Here is a 16,947-nt window from a genome sequence, read left to right as displayed (position 1 = left end):
TGAAAGCTTTCTTGTGATCAGCCGCGCGAGAAATTGTAAATGAATGCGAAGGAGAAGGCACGAAGCGGCGTGGCTGCCTCAAGCACATGCGCTGAAGTGAGAAGGAATCGCAGGCTTTAGATGACGTGTGATATATACTTCTTTTGATCAATATGTACAATGAAAAAACTCCGCTCTGCAACCAAAGCCGTCTTGAGTCATCATCAATTGTCGTTTACGCAGCACATCAACCATATGCATCTTCTCTTCGAACAAAACAACAGTGAAATCAAGATGACCCGCAGCAAGGCTTTGCCCCATTGCAGCAATCGGGTTTCGCTTGTCCTGCAGGTCCCCTCCAGAATTCACCACCCTGCAGGCAGTTCATCGGAAAGATCTGGTTGGACGCTGTAATTGTGGACGTGCAGCCGCCTGTTCCCGTAGCAGTAGTCATAGAGCTTATAGAGGTCACTATCGGAGTGGAAGTCACTGCGGTCGGAGATGAGCTCGAGGTTGGTTTGCTGGCAATGCTACCCATAGAGGTGGAGGCGGGAGACACGGGCGATGAGGTCACGGACGTCACTATTGTTGTCCCGATGTTCGTCGCAGTACCAAGGGAGGGAGTTGCGCTGCAAGTGCTCACATGAAGGCCAACTGTCAGAGATGCTAGCCCATCCGTTCCGAGTGGATCGGAGAAGCCGGCCGGTACACTACCGACATAGGCATTAAAGTTGAAGATGCCGCAAGGACAGACGTTGCTGATATCTCTCAGGGACGTGTCACTAAGTATGGTGGTACCATTACGAGTGAGGGTGAACTTCTGGCTCCCGACGGCCATGGGGACCTGGAATGCAGAGGCGCCTGCTGCTGCATCAAACGCTTGCGTGTTCGAGCCTGATGTTACGGTCACTTTTCCAGCAGACGTCAGCAGCGCGACGATGAACACGGCGTCTTGCATTGAATCGGACCCATCTGGGCGACCCATGAAGTAATTGCCACTGGCATTGTTGGCTGCGACCATAGTAGTATCCGTGGCATCACAATCGAGGGATTTGAGTGTAGGGCGGTACCAGTAAATGAGTTGGTCCGAGGTAATATATGAATTCGGAGAGGATGCACCTGCCTTGTAGGCCGAAATGAAGGGCTTAGCCATATCAAGCCAGCCATCGTGGGGCATGTCATTAGTCCACTTTGAATTCCCGTCGTCGTAGTGTTTAGATGAGAGAGGCCCAACGTAGTGTGACTCGCCGTAGTCATTCCAAGTGATGATTTCGAGAAAGCGGGGACCAAGGGTAAGAATATCGTTCCATCGACGATACCACAGAAGGTCGCCAGGGAAAACCCAGTTCTTGCTGTATGAGACTTCCTAAAAGTAGTGTTAATGCTTGACTTTACGCAACAAGGGTATTTTATCTTTAAGAATTCCAGGATAGAGATGCTTACTGGACCAAAGTGTGTGCTGAACCATGGAGACACAGCTGGCAAGGATTTATAAGTATACAAGCAGGTTTCAAATTTGAACTAGACCTACGGGCAATGTATGGTTTGCTGCCGAGCCAATTGACATATGTGGTGTCGCCAGCCTCAACGGTGGCATTATTTCCAGCAGTTGGAGCTTTGTTATTTCCGTTGTTATCCCAAGCCTGTAGCGTTAGTATTTCAACAATGAACCAAGCGCGGGAGAGGTACCATCCAGTTGAGAGCTCCATCGATATCGGTAGTGGCTGTGCCTTGTTCAGGGTGGAAGTTTGGTGCAAAGAAAACATCCACTCCAGCAGCTGACCGCATAGTTGCAACATCCAACTCATCGCCAGCGAACGAGGATGCGAAAACCTTGTTGTCTACAATGAGTTGTGCTGGTTTACTTGCGTACTGTGCAATTTTGGCGCCGACAGTGGCCGCGCCAGAGGATGGGGAGTACCAGTTGAAATCGAAGGAAATAAAAACCTTCATGCCATTGTTGTTGGCAGATTCGTAGGCATATCCGAGTTGCGTATCGGTGTAGTCGTCCACACCAATATTCAAGGCAAAAGCATCAATACCATAGGCTTTAGCTCGTTTCATATCCGCATCATAGTCAGCAGCACAGGTCCGATCGCCGACAATACCAATCTAGGAATTAGAATGGCGTTAGCAAGTATGAGATTCAGGGAGTTTCAGTAGATCATACCATGAAATGACAAAAGACTAATCGATCTGTCGCGGCCGAAGCCCTCTGGCTTAATGCGGGATTGAAGTAAGGAGCAGCATTTGTGAGAGAAGAACAAAGCCAGGCAATTATGCCAATGTACAGCATGCGCGATAATAATTGCATTTTGATGGTTGATGATCAAACCCAGGAATAATACTAGAAAACGCAGCACAGCTGCTGAGGGACAACTAAATGTCGATAGAAATTATCCAGAGCAGTATGCCATAGAAATATATACACAGCCACCAAATAGGAGAAGAGGGTTGTTTGAAACATTGAGGAGGCAAAATGTCTAAACATGGGCCTATGGAGAAGTGCAACATCCGTGATTGTTGCCCAGATCTGCAATGAAACATTTACCGCTTCACAAGTACGCCCCCAAATGGTAAAGGTTGGTCGATAGTATCGTGACCCAGCAGAGGAGCGTTATACAGATCCTTGCAAAGAGCACTCATCGAATAAGGATCTGAAAGTAATCCTAAGCCTTTTCATGATAATATTATATTGTTTCGTCTGGGGGCAGGCAGCGCCGGTCGGAAACTGAGCCTGATTTTGAAGGATCATCCCGCCCCATGTTGCACGGAGGATGGTGAGGACTTATTTAAGGAATAAATTGTTCTACAAGTGTTAGTATCTAGAATAGATTGAATAGCGCGGAACAATATCGAAGTAGGGGGACTTTAATAACTGCAGGTGCGACCTTCGGTCCCAGCGCGGGGTAGCCAGGGGCTCAGCGGGCGGCAACGGGGTGTCCTTTTGTGCCGCGTGCAATTCTGACATCGCTCGACGCGACTACCTACGTGCTAAATAAAGCCAGAGAGTTATGGATTTCTCCCCCTAGCTACCTAGGCAGGTCAGCACAGAAAAAAGCCTAGGGTAGTAACGGGAAGGAAGAAGGTCCCTCGAGGATCGTGTGAAGCCTGAGATTACAGAACGCCTGCAGACAAAGTTCTAAAGACTCGCATACAAGCGCTCGTTGCCTGTCATGATTATACTTTGAGATTAGCTGGAATAAGTCCATGATTTCGAGTAGCGGATGGGAATGGTGATGAGAGGCTGGAAGAGAAGCGCTTGCATCCACGCGACGCGCTGTCACGTGCGTAAAACCTGAAGCGGATTTATGAGGAAAAGCTTATGGCATCCATAGCCTGGCAGCGCAGCTGTATAGCTGTAGTAACAGCCAATTTCGCTTGTATTCTAGGAGCCCTTCCTGAGACTATGGTATGGTATAAATTGTCTACTCTGATGGGAACATGGTGACTAAGCAGTGACAAAGGGTCCGTGCTAACTTGGCAAGAATTCTGACTGCGTAGGACTTTTTGAAGCTGCTAATATTATCCAGTCCAAGGCAGTTTTAAAAATGAGCATCCGGAGTGCCCCACACGACCCATTCAAAACACTTCCTCTCGAGATTGCCGGATTGGTTATTTCTCACCTATCCGCCCTAGATACGGAAACGATGAGGCGCGTTTCAAAAGATTGGAAGAACATCTGTGAACGAGTGGTCGGAGCCCAGTGGATCAAAGAATGCTTTCCGAAGTCAGGCGCCGCCAAACAGCTGTTCGGTTCCGCCGGCGAGGCTAACTTGGTTTTCCGAAGACTTTGTAAGTTTATTTTACCGAATTTTTATGCAAATGGCTATAAACACAGAAGGAACACACGCGTTTTATATGCCTCAGGGGATCTGTATGCAATCTCATGCACTACATAGCATGATTTTCTTGGTGACCCAAGTATTGCGTTCAGTTACTAATGGCTCTCCTAAGTATACCGCCACGAGACTATGAAGAGGGGCTGGGCAACTAGTGTACTCGAATTCCCACGGCTATCCCGATGGGATATAAACGGCGACTATTTGATATTTTGCAATCCAGATTACTGGGTAGACGTTGTAGACCTTTCTCTTCCAGAAAACTATGAAAACAGAACTTTTAGAAACTGCAAACGACTCTGTCATCTTAAGAAAATCCTTAAATGTGGCACTCTTCAACTGTTACAAATCATGTCGACAGGAGAGGGGGGGTGTATTGTGTGTACTCGTTCTGCTCAACACGAACGAGCGTCAAAATCAGCGTGAGTCTTCGACATTTGATTCACCTAGTACTTGGCTGCAGTTATGTAAAGGCGGATACAGAAGCAAAGCTTGGAGGAATTGGTCCGAACCGCCATTTCATGTCTAGAAGACAACCCACAACGTCTTATCAAATCAAGAACCAAACCAGTAGTCTACTCAACATCTTTAATCAATGTTCGTCTTTTTTTTCCCTGCCTGATAGCAAAACATCTATTCATCCCTCATGACGGATCCTCATGGCAGATTCAAGATGGCTAATTACAATGTTTAGTGTCCTCGGCGATCACATCATTCGAATATCACCTACTGGGACTATCACCTGGAACGTCCCAATCAGTGGCCTTTACAGCGATAATTTTAGCTTCTTCTTTCCACCCGGACCAGTCCATGGAGGTGATTGGAGATTTTTGACAATGGAGCAGCGTCCCGGAGAAACAAACGCGCTGATGGCTCTTGGAGAGAAGGCGCTGTATAGCCTCTACACTCCAGCCTCACATGGTAATACCGAAGCCATTGCTCAAACACATCTATATGTCCACGGCTTAGAGGATGGCCAAGTTCTGAAGACCTACCCCTTGTACAGCCTGGATGGTTCTGACGACGGGCTTCGCCCTCATACCTTTAAGATATCAGGGCTCACTATTTCACCAAGTGAGAACATAATAATGCTTGATTCTCTGTCTAGCAAACGTGCCTGGAAGCTTCTTGACAACATCCAAGGAATTGTTCACGCCCCCGTTCTCGATCCTATTCTAAGATCAACTAGTTCATACGAGGTCATTCAAAATCTCGGGGATTTGATAAAGCAAACCACCATGTCGGGATCCGCCGAATATACTACCTTAGAATTGGATAAACTGGATTTTTTGCTTGCACGCATGTTTGTTCAAGGCCGTGAGAGAAAAATTGCTCTGCGCATGAGTGCAGGGGTGGCACTGCACACCGAACGGGTTAGCGGGCACAACCACGCCCCAGAATGGCCAAACACTTGCTGTACAACGTGGCGATCGCAGAATTGCAGCGTAGACGTTGTCAAACTTCGTATGATCTGGGAAAATTTCTCCATGGCGCCCGACTACAAGACAGAATACATCACGCTTCCATGTAAAGATTCTGGTCGCAAGCGGCTTAAGCTATTTAATTGGCATGATGAAACCGAGTCCATCAGTCATTTGGAAGACTATATCGTCCTTGCGACCGCAACAGAGGATCTTAAGCCTTTTCCTAGATTTGCTGGTGATACAGTTTACGTACTCAAATTCAGTCCAGACTGGTAGTCCGTAGTCTGGCAGAATTTGAATAGGTTATTGAGGTATTATTTCATGGCATTTCACTTATGAGGGGCATACTGGAGTATTGCTCATAAGCCTCTAAAGGGCTTCTTGGTAGTGTCCGCATGGGCTGAAGCGATACCGTCTCTTGCTGATCTATTTTGTGTTAAATCCATTAATACCATTTTAACTGTCTCAGTGAGCCCAGAATCGGCGCTCACCATTCCCTGTTGTTTCCTAAAGGTGGTACAGAGTCTTAATCACTGATATGCGAACCTTTATATTTTTCTCGCTTCGTTTATATATGGAAAACAAAACCCAAGGATCATCGTTGATTAAAACAGGGGTAGCAACTAGCGGAATGAATTAGCATTACTGTGCGCTTAGAAATTTGACAAGCAATTCCCAGATAGAGTCCCCTGATGATGACAGACCACCGCTGTGGTTATCGTCTCTTGGCGGCTGCTCCAAGGGTCCACTAGGGCAGGGCCTTTAAAATGCAACTTGGCCAAACATATCTAAACATCAAAGGAAATTAGTACGTTCCAATTTTACCACGGCTGGGGAGGCACGCTGTCCTCCTTGCAGACAAAATCCTGCTCTCACGGATTTTGGAGAACGGCAACCGCAAACCAACTCACCATTGGTTTACTGCTGCCGGAAGACGAGCAATGTTGCCCTCAGCTCCAGGGTCGGTTGGATTGTCATGGATTGTTATCTGTTGGCGGGGTGGGTACTCGCCATTCGCAGGATTTTCCTGCGATCACGGGATGGACTATGATGGGGGGTTGTGGAGGTTAGAATGGATGCATGGCAGCGTGTTGTGGATGAGACTCTTGGGTATCTTTGGTTGAAGAAGTTTAGCCTGTCTCGCCTAGTACAAGAATGGGTCAGACACCCCTGCTAGTTGATGTTACCCTTTCCTCCTAGCCTCTACACCGTCTCGGCGCATCCGGTTGAAAGCGCGTGTTGATAACGCTAACCAAAATGCGTACATTTGTACCCAAAAGTAGGTAAACATACGTTAAAATGGCCGTGCTTATTACTTCAAAAGGTATAAATTCTGCCGTTCGATCACCAAGATCGACACGCGCTTTCAATCGGAGTTGACAAGGTGGTGTACTATTTCCTAGCTACGTCCGAAGCCTCGGTAAGATACAATAGGAAGCTCGGGCATCGTCATCCAAGTAACACCAAAGAAATATCCACACCTACGTCCCCACCTCCGCCAGCCCACACTTCTAACTCTTTAAACTCTCTCAATGGTTCACTAATCATTTTTATCTTAGGTCAGCTTTGATTTAATTGGCTCCTTATACTTCAATTGTTTGTCAAGGAACCGATATTTATACTGCTACAGTTCCCACTTTCAAGACAAGCAAGCTTTACGCCCCACTTCCTTCTCCCAACTTCATTTTCCTATTACTTTGCAATGCCATCGGCAATTGCGATCAAACAAGTCCCCGGCAAGCCCGGCGAAGTATACTACCCTCTTGAAAAAATAACAATTCCAGAACCCCAACCCTCGGAGAACCAAGTGCGCACTCAGCTCCCCTCTTCTCCAACCTCCTAATCCTCCACAGGTCGTCATTGCCCTCACCGCTGCCGCCCTCAACCACCGCGACCTCTTCATCCGCCAACACCTCTACCCCGGCACCGCCTTCTCCGTCCCCCTCCTCGCCGACGGCGTCGGCGTCGTGACCGCCACCGGCACCTCTCCCTCCGCCAAAAAATGGCTCAACAAGCGCGTCATCCTGAACCCAGGCGTCGGCTGGGCCTCAGACCCCGAGGGGCCTGAAGATCCCCGAGGCTACCGGATCATGGGCGGGACGAAGCACAACCCGGCAGGCACATTGGCCGAGGCGGTCCTGCTGGATGCGGGCGAGCTGGAAGAGGCGCCGGTGCATCTGAGCGATGCGGAGGCTGCGGCGCTGCCGTTGACGGGGCTGACGGCCTGGCGCGCTTTCTTCACCAAGTCGGGGAATGCGATGCCCGGGCGGAATATTCTGGTAACGGGGATCGGGGGAGGGGTTGCGTTGATGGTGTTGCTGTTTGCGGTGGCGCAGGAATGCAATGTATTTGTGAGTAGTGGAAGTGAGGAGAAGATTACCAAGGCGAAGGAGCTGGGTGCCGTGGGTGGTGTGAATTATAAGGAGGAGGGGTGGGAGAAGACGTTGCTTGGGATGTTGCCCGCGGGGAGGAAGTGGGTGGATGCGATTGTGGATGGTGCGGGTGGTGATGTGGTACAGAAGGGAACGAGGTTACTAAAGGTGAGCTTGCCCTTCTTATGCTGAGTAGGGCAACAGTAGCATTTAAAGCCAGGTTGCGCTAATATGAGAGTAGCATGGTGGCGTAATTGTTTCATACGGCATGACTGTTAGCCCGAAGATGCCCTATTTAATGAGCGCAGTGCTCAAGAATCTTGATTTGCGTGGGTCTACGATGGGATCGAGGAAAGAGTTCTCCGATATGGTGGAGTTTGTGAAGACGAAGAATTTGAAGCCAGTGGTTTCGCGGGTCATTCAAGGCTTAGATATTGGGGCTATTGATGGATTATTTGATGATATGAAGAAGGGAAACCAATTTGGTAAACTGGTGGTGGAAATCTCCAAGGGTGGAGAGACAAGTAAGTTGTGAGGTTTGGATGGGAAAATATTACATACAGTAACACAGTAATGTGGAGGTATGCGCAAAGTAGAGGAACGAAAATGAGCTACCTTTCTAATCGGCCAAATCAGTAGTAATTTGGATTTTCCGAGCGTAGCTCTTGTTCGTTTGGCGGGGCGAGTTTGGTATCTAGTGCAGCTACGATTTCCGTCGCTGGCCGTCTCGTCCGTGTCCGGGTTTCGCTATGTAAGGCGACCTGTGTCATCTGTATATTAATGCGCCGTGGTGGGCCATGCGGCGAAACATCGCACTCGTGCCCTCCTCGCTGCCTTCGAAATCCACGCCAAGTTGCAAGAGTTCAGCGCCGAGGTCAGCACAGTCCAACATATCTACGTCAGTGACCTCTGCGGGTTGGTTAACGCTGATTTCCGTGATGCTTTTTGACGATAAGGAAATATATTCGCGGAAACAATGTCGAAGGACATCCCACATGAGTCCGTTGTGCATGCAGAATTGCTCTTCAGGTAGCTTCATGAAATCCTGCAAAGTCATGTTGCCATACTTGAGCCATTGCTGCAAGCCCCTCTCAAATGCTGGTGTGACTGAATTGTAGAACATGATACTTTCTGCACCGCGAGTCTTCTCTTGGACAATGCGCGCAAAGCTAGCTTTAGCATGTCCAAAGGCATATGCTTCACCAAGCACCGCAATGTATTTGCGAGCGTAATCATCCCAAAGCATAATGGGCTCATATATTCCAAATTGTGCGCCAGTAAAGTCTAAGGCGTAGACTTTTCCATTTTTGAGAGTGGCGCGGATCATATCATGTCCATGAACAGTGCGGTTTTCCCCACTTAGGCTATCAGCCATTACTATTAGTCGCGTTGCGGAGGGGTTCATTCGCCTGACGTGTACTTCTTCGATAAGAGCGCAGGTTCCTAGTTGAGAGTTAGCCTGGGACCGGTAGTGCTATATTTATTTGATTCGCTCCGGCTGACCTTGCAACATATCTTTGATCACATTATACATGTAAGCAAGACTTTCAAAGCACATAGAATAACACAGAACTGCCTGCTTGTCTCTTGGGTGGTCTATGATGTGATTGGGAAACGGAAACTGCGTGCCACGAGGGACATCTCCATTCCTGTGGTACACGAACAGCGCTTCGCCAATTATGTCAACTTCGATGACATTGCTATCGTATGAACCTTCACGATAAGCAAGCCAGGCTTTCTGGAGCATGTCACCTGCCCGATAGAGGAGCTTCTTTGCCTGGAAATGTTTGCAAATCCTGCGATGGCTAGGCCAATCAGATTTCTGGCAATCTATATTGCAGTATAGTGTAATGTGTCCTGAAGCGTTCTCCTCCCTTGGAATATCTTTGCAACCACTGCACTTGAGTGCGGCATAATTGCCGCAATGAGCACATTCTGAGGGAACGGAGGCGATCCCTGGCGTGGAAGATTGGATTGCAGAGTTATCGGGAGCAGGGGAGGCGTCCGGGATCTCGCAGTGTTTCCCAGAATCTGCAGTTAGAGTCAAGGATTCAGCTGAAATGATCGTAGCACACGAAGTGTTTGTCATCTTTGCAGATAGACCTCCACAATCAAAAATGAAGCTGAGAATTTGTCAGGATGGTCAGCAAGGCCTACACGGAGATGGCGTGGTAGAAGACATACCCGTAGAAGCTTTAACGATCAAGGACAATTTGTGGGTAGGATCAGTAGCGATGGCTACAGGCTAGGTGAGAAGGACGCAGTCACTGGAATAGATATTAGCGACGGTTGAATTGTAGGGGGAGACATTATGCTGAGTCACTCACGGAGACTCACCACTTCGAGGATAGCATGCAGCAGTTGAATAGAAGAGCTCAGGACATAGAGGAGTGGAGAACGCGAGGTGAAGTGGAAGCGTGGCGAAGATTGTTTTATGGTCCGACATTCCCTTTTGCTTGCGGTGGTATGTGAAGTGAAGCGAAGTGGATCTGCTACGTTCAAGCACATAAGAAATTTCTGCCATTTTTTTGATACAATAGAGGACTTCGGTAATATCGAAGAATTCACAAACTGAAGGGATCATCTAAACACGCCCGAGCCATCGAATACAAAGACCCAGTGATTGAGACTCTAGTTTGTGGATGCGCATATCGATATTTGACATAGTCACAGATTTGCTTCGCTGCAGCCCTTAGTATGTCTTCATAATTCTCCGAAAACATCTCCCCGAGACTGAGGAATCTGCGGTGGCGCTAGGTTTTCGTTCCCTTCCTCATGCAAACCTCTCGACTAAGAACGTGAAGTTTCTCAAATAAGTACATTCATTTGTCTTAAGTTCGTCTCTATTGTATTCAAAATGATAGCTTCTGTTGTGGGACAGGCATCCATTGGATATCGTTTAATGGATTGATGTTTGAACCAATGTTTGGAAAGGTTGTTTGAATCATTAAAGGAACCCAAAGGAACCTCATTGCTTTCAGACCATCTCGTACTATTAATTGTGAGTATGATGATATAAGTGAGTAAATTCGGCTATGTGACGATTCCATGCAGTTCCAAACAGTTTCGTTATTTGCATTGATCAACTGAATGTACTCAATATCATGGGAATTTGAGAATGGGAGCGGCTCTCCCACGTTGCAATGCGGATAAAAGGGTTATCACAGCAAAGGAGGACGGGAAACGGAACAAGCGGTAAGTTGAATCAATTCGGAACCAAAATTGATAAAAAATCGGCAGTCTCTGAATAGATATCTACTTCAGAGAAAATTATTATTCACATACCATGATGTCGGAATGCAGCCGTCTAGCTTACCAACTTTACACAGCAGCTGCCAGGCATGCCCGAGGGGCGGCCATGTGAGGTGTCCAAATATATAGGTCGTCGACCGGGGTACCCGACTAGAGAAAGCTGAAATGCTTGGGCAATCATGGATATAGTTTTCCCTTTCCGTTAAAGCACCAAAGGAGGCGCAATTCCTTCATTAGCTTGAAAGTCCCATCTCGCAGATGTGGTGCGTTAGGGCTGAAGCTTCGTGAAGTCTTGCGGACGCAGGTATGTGCGCAGGGGTATAGTAAGTATTTCCCGCCATCGCTGCAGCTCTCAGCGCGGCTTTCGTCTGTCCACCTCACACTCGACCTCAATTTCTTCCTCTTCAGCTTTGAAGAAAGTCTCGACCGTCTTTTGTTCTTCCTTGGCTCGTCCTGCATCTAACATGAACCGTACTGTACCACTCTGTCCACGTATTCCAATTGCTGACGCAGGTCCCTGTCCGGGCGATGTTGTACCCGGTGTTATTGGTGTTGCTGGACTTGTAGGTGCAACGCCATTCCGGACTCTGAAGCCATTCGTGTTGATAGGAGAGGATTTAGGTGCCGTGGTCCATTCCGTGTAGCGAGGGAGGTTGCTTGCAGATGCTTCTTGATTTAGAGTTATACGAATGTCGATGAACGTTTCAAGAGAGTTTAGGGATCCTATGGTGGTCGAGGGTCGATGGTGGGTATAGAGATCAAGAAGGTCAAGGAGTGTCTCTATAAACTCGTGAGTTCTAGCTTACGTAACTCGATAGAGGGGCTGAAGCATCGATTATAGTAGGTGGAGTGATCTCACCCATAACCTCAGCGCGACTAGTGCTCCATCTTCGGTATTTGATGCCGCGTTCGCCAACTACACGCGAGGGATCAGCATCGCAGAGACGAGTAGCGAGCTCGACGCAGGCGATAGCCATAGTTGGAGTTGTCTGCTTCAGCGGTGCAAAGGTTCGGTAGAGGTCGAGCGACATGTTGTAGGCGGTCTTCCCGACCGTATCCTTGGGAAGTGCACAGCTCTTTACAAGCTTGACCACGAGTTTCTGAGGATGTCGGTTTCTAAAGTCGAAGCTTGCACCTTCAAGCATCAGACGTTCTAGGCCGATAATGCTTTTCGAGTGCGTTTCAAACAACTTCGCTTGGAGTGAGCATATTAAGACGGAAAGCAACGAGTGTTTATCACAGCGCACTTACAGGATCATCGGGGCTGAGATGTTCTGCTGGCGAAAGCTTCAAATTCCAAGACGCGCATAGAATCTCTCTGGACTTTTTGAGAGTGTCCTCAATCTTGCAAGCAGTGAACAAAGCTGCTGCTGCCGCGTCCTACGTACTGCTGAGCAGGGATTCAATGATAGGCTTTTGAAGGACTGAACCTACAACATAACTATACTCGTTATCTGCATGAAGCAAGCGAAATTTATGATAGTAGACAATAGCAGTGTTGAACGTCCGAACAGGTCTTATGAGATTAGCAACAACTCATTGAGATCTGAGTGGATTGAGAGGGACATACAGTTGCATCGATTTCCTCACATTATCGATCCACGCTACACCTTGCAGGCGAACGACATCTTCCTTCGCCTCGGTCATTCCAATCTTGGCGATACATTCCTGCACTTTTTGCTCGAAAATGTAGGGTTTGGCAATTTCGATGAAGGATGGGTGAGGCCCGACATGTTCATCCGCCATTAGTGGCGCTGGCACAATGGCGCTATCCACGGGCGATGGTCTGTTCTGACGAGCTTCACTCCCACGGCGAGGTCCGTTGAGACGAGGGTTAATTAGCTTGATGCAGTTGGGGTTGTCTTCGTCCTGGTTGGAGGCTTCTGTCTTCGCTTTCTTCGATGTCGGAAGTTCTGTCGGGCCATCTCCGAGAGATTCGTCGCTTGCGCCACCGAAATTAGCATCAGCCGCTGCTTCGAGGGCTTGCTTCTTCCTCTTCTGCCTCTGTTTCTTACTGGGCATCCTGCTCTTCCTCCAAAATTGATCAAGAAATATTGAGGATACACTCTTTTGCTTTGGATGTTCTCTCAGGATGGCCTAAACATAGCGACCTGTCTCGCGTTGGTACAGTAGTCGCACGGGATGGAAGCCTGGCGTGGATCTGGTGGGAGCAAACGAAGTGATGAAGCTTGTGTACAGATTATTCACGTTGCCTGATAAACGGTGGTTGGTATAGCTTGTTCACCTTGCCGTGCTGTAAACGGTCAGTATGCTTTTATCAGAGCTGGACGAAGAAACATCCTACATTGGCAACCCTCTCTACTCTAGTGGAGTAACAAAGGGATGGAGAATATAGCCGTTTCTGTCCGGGATATGTAGTCGCGACTGAGGCCGGATGGTCGTGGCCCGTGAGCCGCCATAGAATTGCGGTGAAGGTCAAGATATCATTCACAAATATGCAGCCAGGCGAGCTGCCGTCACATTCTCTACTTCAGTTCCCTTAACTTTAACCTTTCATGTTTCATCCAATTTTAATCGCTTAAGTCCAACGATTCAAATAAACTCCCCAACTTCTTAGTCCTTCTCAATTATCGTCCACAAAAACTCATCGAACACTCAATAATCGCTACTTCCTCCTGAGGTCATACTGTCAACTCACCTCATTTGCGGTAGCCTACTGCTAAAGAATTTGTAATAGCAAACTTCTCTTTGCATGTTTAATCTCAGCGTGCCCGAACCTCATGCTAAGATCACGCACTTACGTCTTTCCGCACGACTCAATCAAGAGCGTATCAACAATGACAGGTGGCGCGTCCAACTATTCAGCGAACCCAACCCATCCTGCTCACCATGGCAATCAGCGGAACACGGCGTGGCCGGAACACATCTTCAAGCCGGACAGTTCTCTTAAGCGTTGTTTTTTCCCATTCCTCGAGTTGCCACAAAAGCTCCGGATCTTTATCTATACTTTCGCTCTAGTTCGAGATACTATCTGCATTATTGCAAGTCAAGAGAGTTTCCTTGGTTGCGGTCATAACACAATCACCTCCTACTCAGTCAAATATGAAAGAACATTACGCAATCTTGTGTATTCCCGCAGCACTTGGGTGACCAGTTTTGATCACAGAGACGCGAGACTACCCTTTAGCTATGAATATTTACGATAGTGTAATATTGGTTCGGTAGAAATTTGTTAAAGGTGTGTTATGAGCTCATACTGTGATCTCCAGTGGGGGATGAGAGCAGCAGAAAAAGACAGTAGTGCTTTCGTGAAATGCACCAAGAACAGGGATTACTTCAAACAAGTAGGAGTCTTTAACTTCAAGTCACGGACCTATCACAAAAAGATCCCCGAATTAACTGAAAGCTGCTATAGATTAAACGTTATCACGACGAGGCTACCCTTCTCTAAGGATTCGTTCTGTTCCTGAACCCATTAATTAACAATAACTCTCTCAAATATGTATGGACGCCACTTCTATAATCAATGCCTTCCAGCTCTTACCTCATCTACCCCAAAACTCCTCCCACCCTCAAAATCGTCACGCTCAATCAACAACCTACTATCCACGGTCTCATTTCTATGAAGATCTTTGGCAGGTTCGATACGCGCTACGCCCAGGCTTTCCCTACCTCTCAGTAATCCCCTTCTCAAAACCGCCAAAAAGGCCTTAGTCCCCTCCAAACCAAACGGCTCGGGGTCTAACCCCTCGACACAGAGCCTAATCCTAACCCGCTCCAACTTGTAGTCCTTAAACGCATCCAGCAACTGGTCAACCCATTTCCAATTCCGCGGGCCACACTCAGCCTCCTAAAGAGCGTCCCCTAATGCTGGCCATTGCTGAAATCCGACCGCGGCGCAAACGGCTCGTCGGCATTGCCGAACTTCAGTTCCAGCGCACGTAAGCGGGCGAGTTCAACCGGCGGTCGGTCTTGTAGGAAATACAGCGCAGGAAGCGTGCACAAGGGGGCATAGAATTGCTCGAAGAGGGTGGGGCATAAGCGGTACTAATCCAAACGATTACAATCCAGATTGGGGTAATCCAAGCCAATCCAATAGATTTTGAGCCGCAATCCATAGCTACCCAAACGACAATCCCGTTTAATCCGATTAAGAGGGCCTAAATTATATATAATTAAGCCATAAGTGGTATAGTTAGTAGAGTATGTCGTCAAAAAGTCGTCATGCCAAGCCTCGTGATATTAAGCTAGTGTAATGCGTTTGGATTGGACTGGGCTTCATCAAGCCTCTAAGCCAATGAGCGATATCACCAACCGCCCTACCCGTTTGGACCCTGGGCAGTTTATAGGGATAGCCCATTTGAACCCAATGCCGACCCGTATGCTGATAAGACAGTGATTAAAATGGCTGTACTTTCTCTTGCATAACGGGGCGTTTTATCGGCTGAGGGAGAGCCACGGTCAGTTGTAGAACTGGGCTGGCATTGTAGACTTTTTAGTTATTCATAGCAGCTAGGCGGAGTTAACCCGCTGTTAGCGGAGATACAGTAACTTAATTTTAGAGTATCTCCAGATTTATCAAATGTATATGATAAAGGCACGGAATTTCATTCACTGTTCAAATCCGTCTAATACTTGAGAAGCTCATAGAGCTACTTAAAAACACATTTACTATTATACATTTCACTGCTTTCAATTCTACATCTCATTTACCACTCCTACAACATGGCTTCTGCACAGAAGAGTGCACTTGAGGTAGTCCTCGGTGCCATGACGATTGGCAAACCAGGTAAGTTACCTCGCCGTCGTCATACCTCAACCCAGGTTTTCAACTATCGGCTAACGAGAGTGATTAGGCGCTGAAATGACACGCGTCACAACACTTGAAGCCACCGGCGCCCTCCTTGATACGTTCCAAGCGCATGGCTACACAATGGTCGACACAGCTCGGATCTACGGCCATGGTTCGTCCGAAGAATACTTGGGGGCCGTCGGGTGGGAGAAGCGTGGCCTACAGATCGCCACCAAGGTCTACCCGAGCGCAACGAAGGAGCAAATACGCAATCTTGGAACAGAGCACTACACGCACAAGCCGGAGGACGTGCGCACGGCACTGATGCGAAGCAAGGCGGCGCTGAAGGCAGAAAAGCTCGATCTGTACTACTTGCACGGTCCAGACCGCACGACACCGTTTGAGGAGACAGTGCGAGAGATCAACAAGCTCTACAAGGAGGGCCACTTCGAGCGCTGGGGCATTTCGAACTTCATGAGCTGGGAAGTCGCAGAGATATGTGAGTTATGCAAGCGCAACGGCTGGTTGATGCCGTCGGTCTACCAGGGACTCTATAACGCGCTGCATCGCAATGTTGAGCCGGAGCTGGTCCCCTGTCTCCGGCATTATGGCCTATCGCTCTATGTTTTTAACCCCCTGGCCGGCGGATTCCTGACAGATCGCTACCAACGCGACACTAAGGACGAAGACGTGGAGGCGGGCTCGCGCTTCGACCCGAACCGCTGGCAAGGCCGGTTCACCCGCGCACGCTACTGGAACGAGGCATACTTCGACGCGTTAGATATCGTTCGGCCCGTGGCTAAGAAGCATGGGTTGACAGAAGCCGAGTGTGCGCTCAGATGGCTCAGCCATCATTCACAGTTGAAGCGGGAGTTCGGTGACACGGTAATTATTGGCGCGAGTAGTGCGAAGCAATTAGAGCAGAACTTGGTGGACTTGGAGAAGGGTGCATTGCCAGAGGAGGTTGTACAGGCTCTGGATGCTGCTTGGCCAGTAGTAAAGCCTGTGGCATCTGTTTACTACCACTAAGCTAGTTTGTTAGTGTGTGAATGCAGGAGGATTTACCAATGATTAAAAAAACGACATGAACCAGTGATTAAATCCGATAACCAAGACAGACAGTTTGCTCAAGCTGAAGGTGCCAGAATGTGTTCCTTGATCCCTAGTATTGAAGCATGATGCTTTAGTCGTTGAAGGGATGTATCTAGCCGCCGTGTTTTTGGCTGACACGCCACTGATAGGGCTACTGTATCACATGAGACGTGGCCCGAAGAAATTAACTACCCGAAAATACCCTCGGCCGACAATCTGCCGGGATTTTCCCA

The 16,947-nt window shown here is 48.2% G+C and overlaps 7 protein-coding genes across 7 annotated transcripts; 4 read left to right on the top strand and 3 right to left on the bottom strand.

Annotated features, from left to right (window-relative positions):
* Positions 1-80: 80 nt before the first annotated feature.
* Positions 81-2,648, bottom strand: K441DRAFT_603047 (glycoside hydrolase family 71 protein). Its single transcript, XM_067645290.1, has 5 exons — positions 2,150-2,648; positions 1,669-2,091; positions 1,511-1,622; positions 1,423-1,457; positions 81-1,345 (listed from the first exon to the last, which is right to left on the bottom strand). Exons 1-5 carry the CDS (start codon positions 2,291-2,293, stop codon positions 269-271), a joined length of 1,791 nt encoding a protein of 596 aa, XP_067508419.1. The 5' UTR covers positions 2,294-2,648; the 3' UTR covers positions 81-268.
* A 623-nt stretch (positions 2,649-3,271) lies between these two features.
* K441DRAFT_252949 (uncharacterized protein) lies at positions 3,272-4,404 on the top strand. The gene is made up of 3 exons (XM_067640783.1): positions 3,272-3,447; positions 3,513-3,774; positions 3,937-4,404. The coding sequence occupies exons 2-3, from the start codon at positions 3,531-3,533 to the stop codon at positions 4,245-4,247; spliced, it is 555 nt and encodes a 184-aa protein (XP_067508418.1). The 5' UTR covers positions 3,272-3,447; positions 3,513-3,530; the 3' UTR covers positions 4,248-4,404.
* Positions 4,405-4,480: 76 nt separating this feature from the next.
* On the top strand, positions 4,481-5,521 carry K441DRAFT_673913 (uncharacterized protein; the record flags this gene model as incomplete). Its single annotated transcript, XM_067650687.1, has 1 exon — positions 4,481-5,521. The coding sequence occupies one exon, from the start codon at positions 4,481-4,483 to the stop codon at positions 5,519-5,521; it is 1,041 nt and encodes a 346-aa protein (XP_067508417.1).
* Positions 5,522-6,616: 1,095 nt separating this feature from the next.
* On the top strand, positions 6,617-8,494 carry K441DRAFT_628129 (NAD(P)-binding protein). Its single transcript, XM_067646185.1, has 5 exons — positions 6,617-6,804; positions 6,876-7,052; positions 7,099-7,785; positions 7,859-8,198; positions 8,257-8,494. The coding sequence occupies exons 2-4, from the start codon at positions 6,948-6,950 to the stop codon at positions 8,150-8,152; spliced, it is 1,086 nt and encodes a 361-aa protein (XP_067508416.1). The 5' UTR covers positions 6,617-6,804; positions 6,876-6,947; the 3' UTR covers positions 8,153-8,198; positions 8,257-8,494.
* On the bottom strand, positions 8,384-9,706 carry K441DRAFT_673911 (uncharacterized protein; the record flags this gene model as incomplete). The annotated part of the gene is made up of 2 exons (XM_067650686.1): positions 8,384-9,060; positions 9,121-9,706. The coding sequence occupies 2 exons, from the start codon at positions 9,704-9,706 to the stop codon at positions 8,384-8,386; spliced, it is 1,263 nt and encodes a 420-aa protein (XP_067508415.1).
* A 1,515-nt stretch (positions 9,707-11,221) lies between these two features.
* Positions 11,222-12,615, bottom strand: K441DRAFT_541356 (cyclin; the record flags this gene model as incomplete). The annotated part of the gene is made up of 5 exons (XM_067642642.1): positions 11,222-11,649; positions 11,729-12,059; positions 12,121-12,249; positions 12,304-12,385; positions 12,440-12,615. The coding sequence occupies 5 exons, from the start codon at positions 12,613-12,615 to the stop codon at positions 11,222-11,224; spliced, it is 1,146 nt and encodes a 381-aa protein (XP_067508414.1).
* A 2,901-nt stretch (positions 12,616-15,516) lies between these two features.
* On the top strand, positions 15,517-16,712 carry K441DRAFT_653280 (Aldo/keto reductase; the record flags this gene model as incomplete). Its single annotated transcript, XM_067647516.1, has 3 exons — positions 15,517-15,619; positions 15,687-16,634; positions 16,688-16,712. Exons 1-3 carry the CDS (start codon positions 15,556-15,558, stop codon positions 16,708-16,710), a joined length of 1,035 nt encoding a protein of 344 aa, XP_067508413.1. The 5' UTR covers positions 15,517-15,555.
* Positions 16,713-16,947: the final 235 nt, after the last annotated feature.

The sequence above is a fragment of the Cenococcum geophilum genome (genome assembly GCF_001692895.1).
Source record: "Cenococcum geophilum 1.58 unplaced genomic scaffold K441scaffold_5, whole genome shotgun sequence".
Lineage (NCBI taxonomy): Eukaryota > Fungi > Ascomycota > Dothideomycetes > Gloniales > Gloniaceae > Cenococcum > Cenococcum geophilum.
The sequence above is the reverse complement of the archived record's forward strand: the minus strand, read 5'-3'. Positions and strand labels throughout refer to the sequence as shown.

Excerpts from the sequence above, each read along its gene's own strand:
- K441DRAFT_603047 (XM_067645290.1), bottom strand. The coding sequence starts at position 2,293 with ATGCAATTATTATCGCGCATGCTGTACATTGGCATAATTGCCTGGCTT. Across the intron at positions 2,092-2,149 it reads TAGTCTTTTGTCATTTCATG|ATTGGTATTGTCGGCGATCG; the intron begins GTATGATCTACT and ends TCTAATTCCTAG. Across the intron at positions 1,346-1,422 it reads TCAGCACACACTTTGGTCCA|GAAGTCTCATACAGCAAGAA; the intron begins GTAAGCATCTCT and ends CACTACTTTTAG.
- K441DRAFT_252949 (XM_067640783.1), top strand. The coding sequence starts at position 3,531 with ATGAGCATCCGGAGTGCCCCACACGACCCATTCAAAACACTTCCTCTC. Across the intron at positions 3,775-3,936 it reads CTTGGTTTTCCGAAGACTTT|TATACCGCCACGAGACTATG; the intron begins GTAAGTTTATTT and ends GGCTCTCCTAAG.
- K441DRAFT_628129 (XM_067646185.1), top strand. The coding sequence starts at position 6,948 with ATGCCATCGGCAATTGCGATCAAACAAGTCCCCGGCAAGCCCGGCGAA. Across the intron at positions 7,053-7,098 it reads CCCAACCCTCGGAGAACCAA|GTCGTCATTGCCCTCACCGC; the intron begins GTGCGCACTCAG and ends AATCCTCCACAG. Across the intron at positions 7,786-7,858 it reads AGGGAACGAGGTTACTAAAG|CATGGTGGCGTAATTGTTTC; the intron begins GTGAGCTTGCCC and ends ATATGAGAGTAG.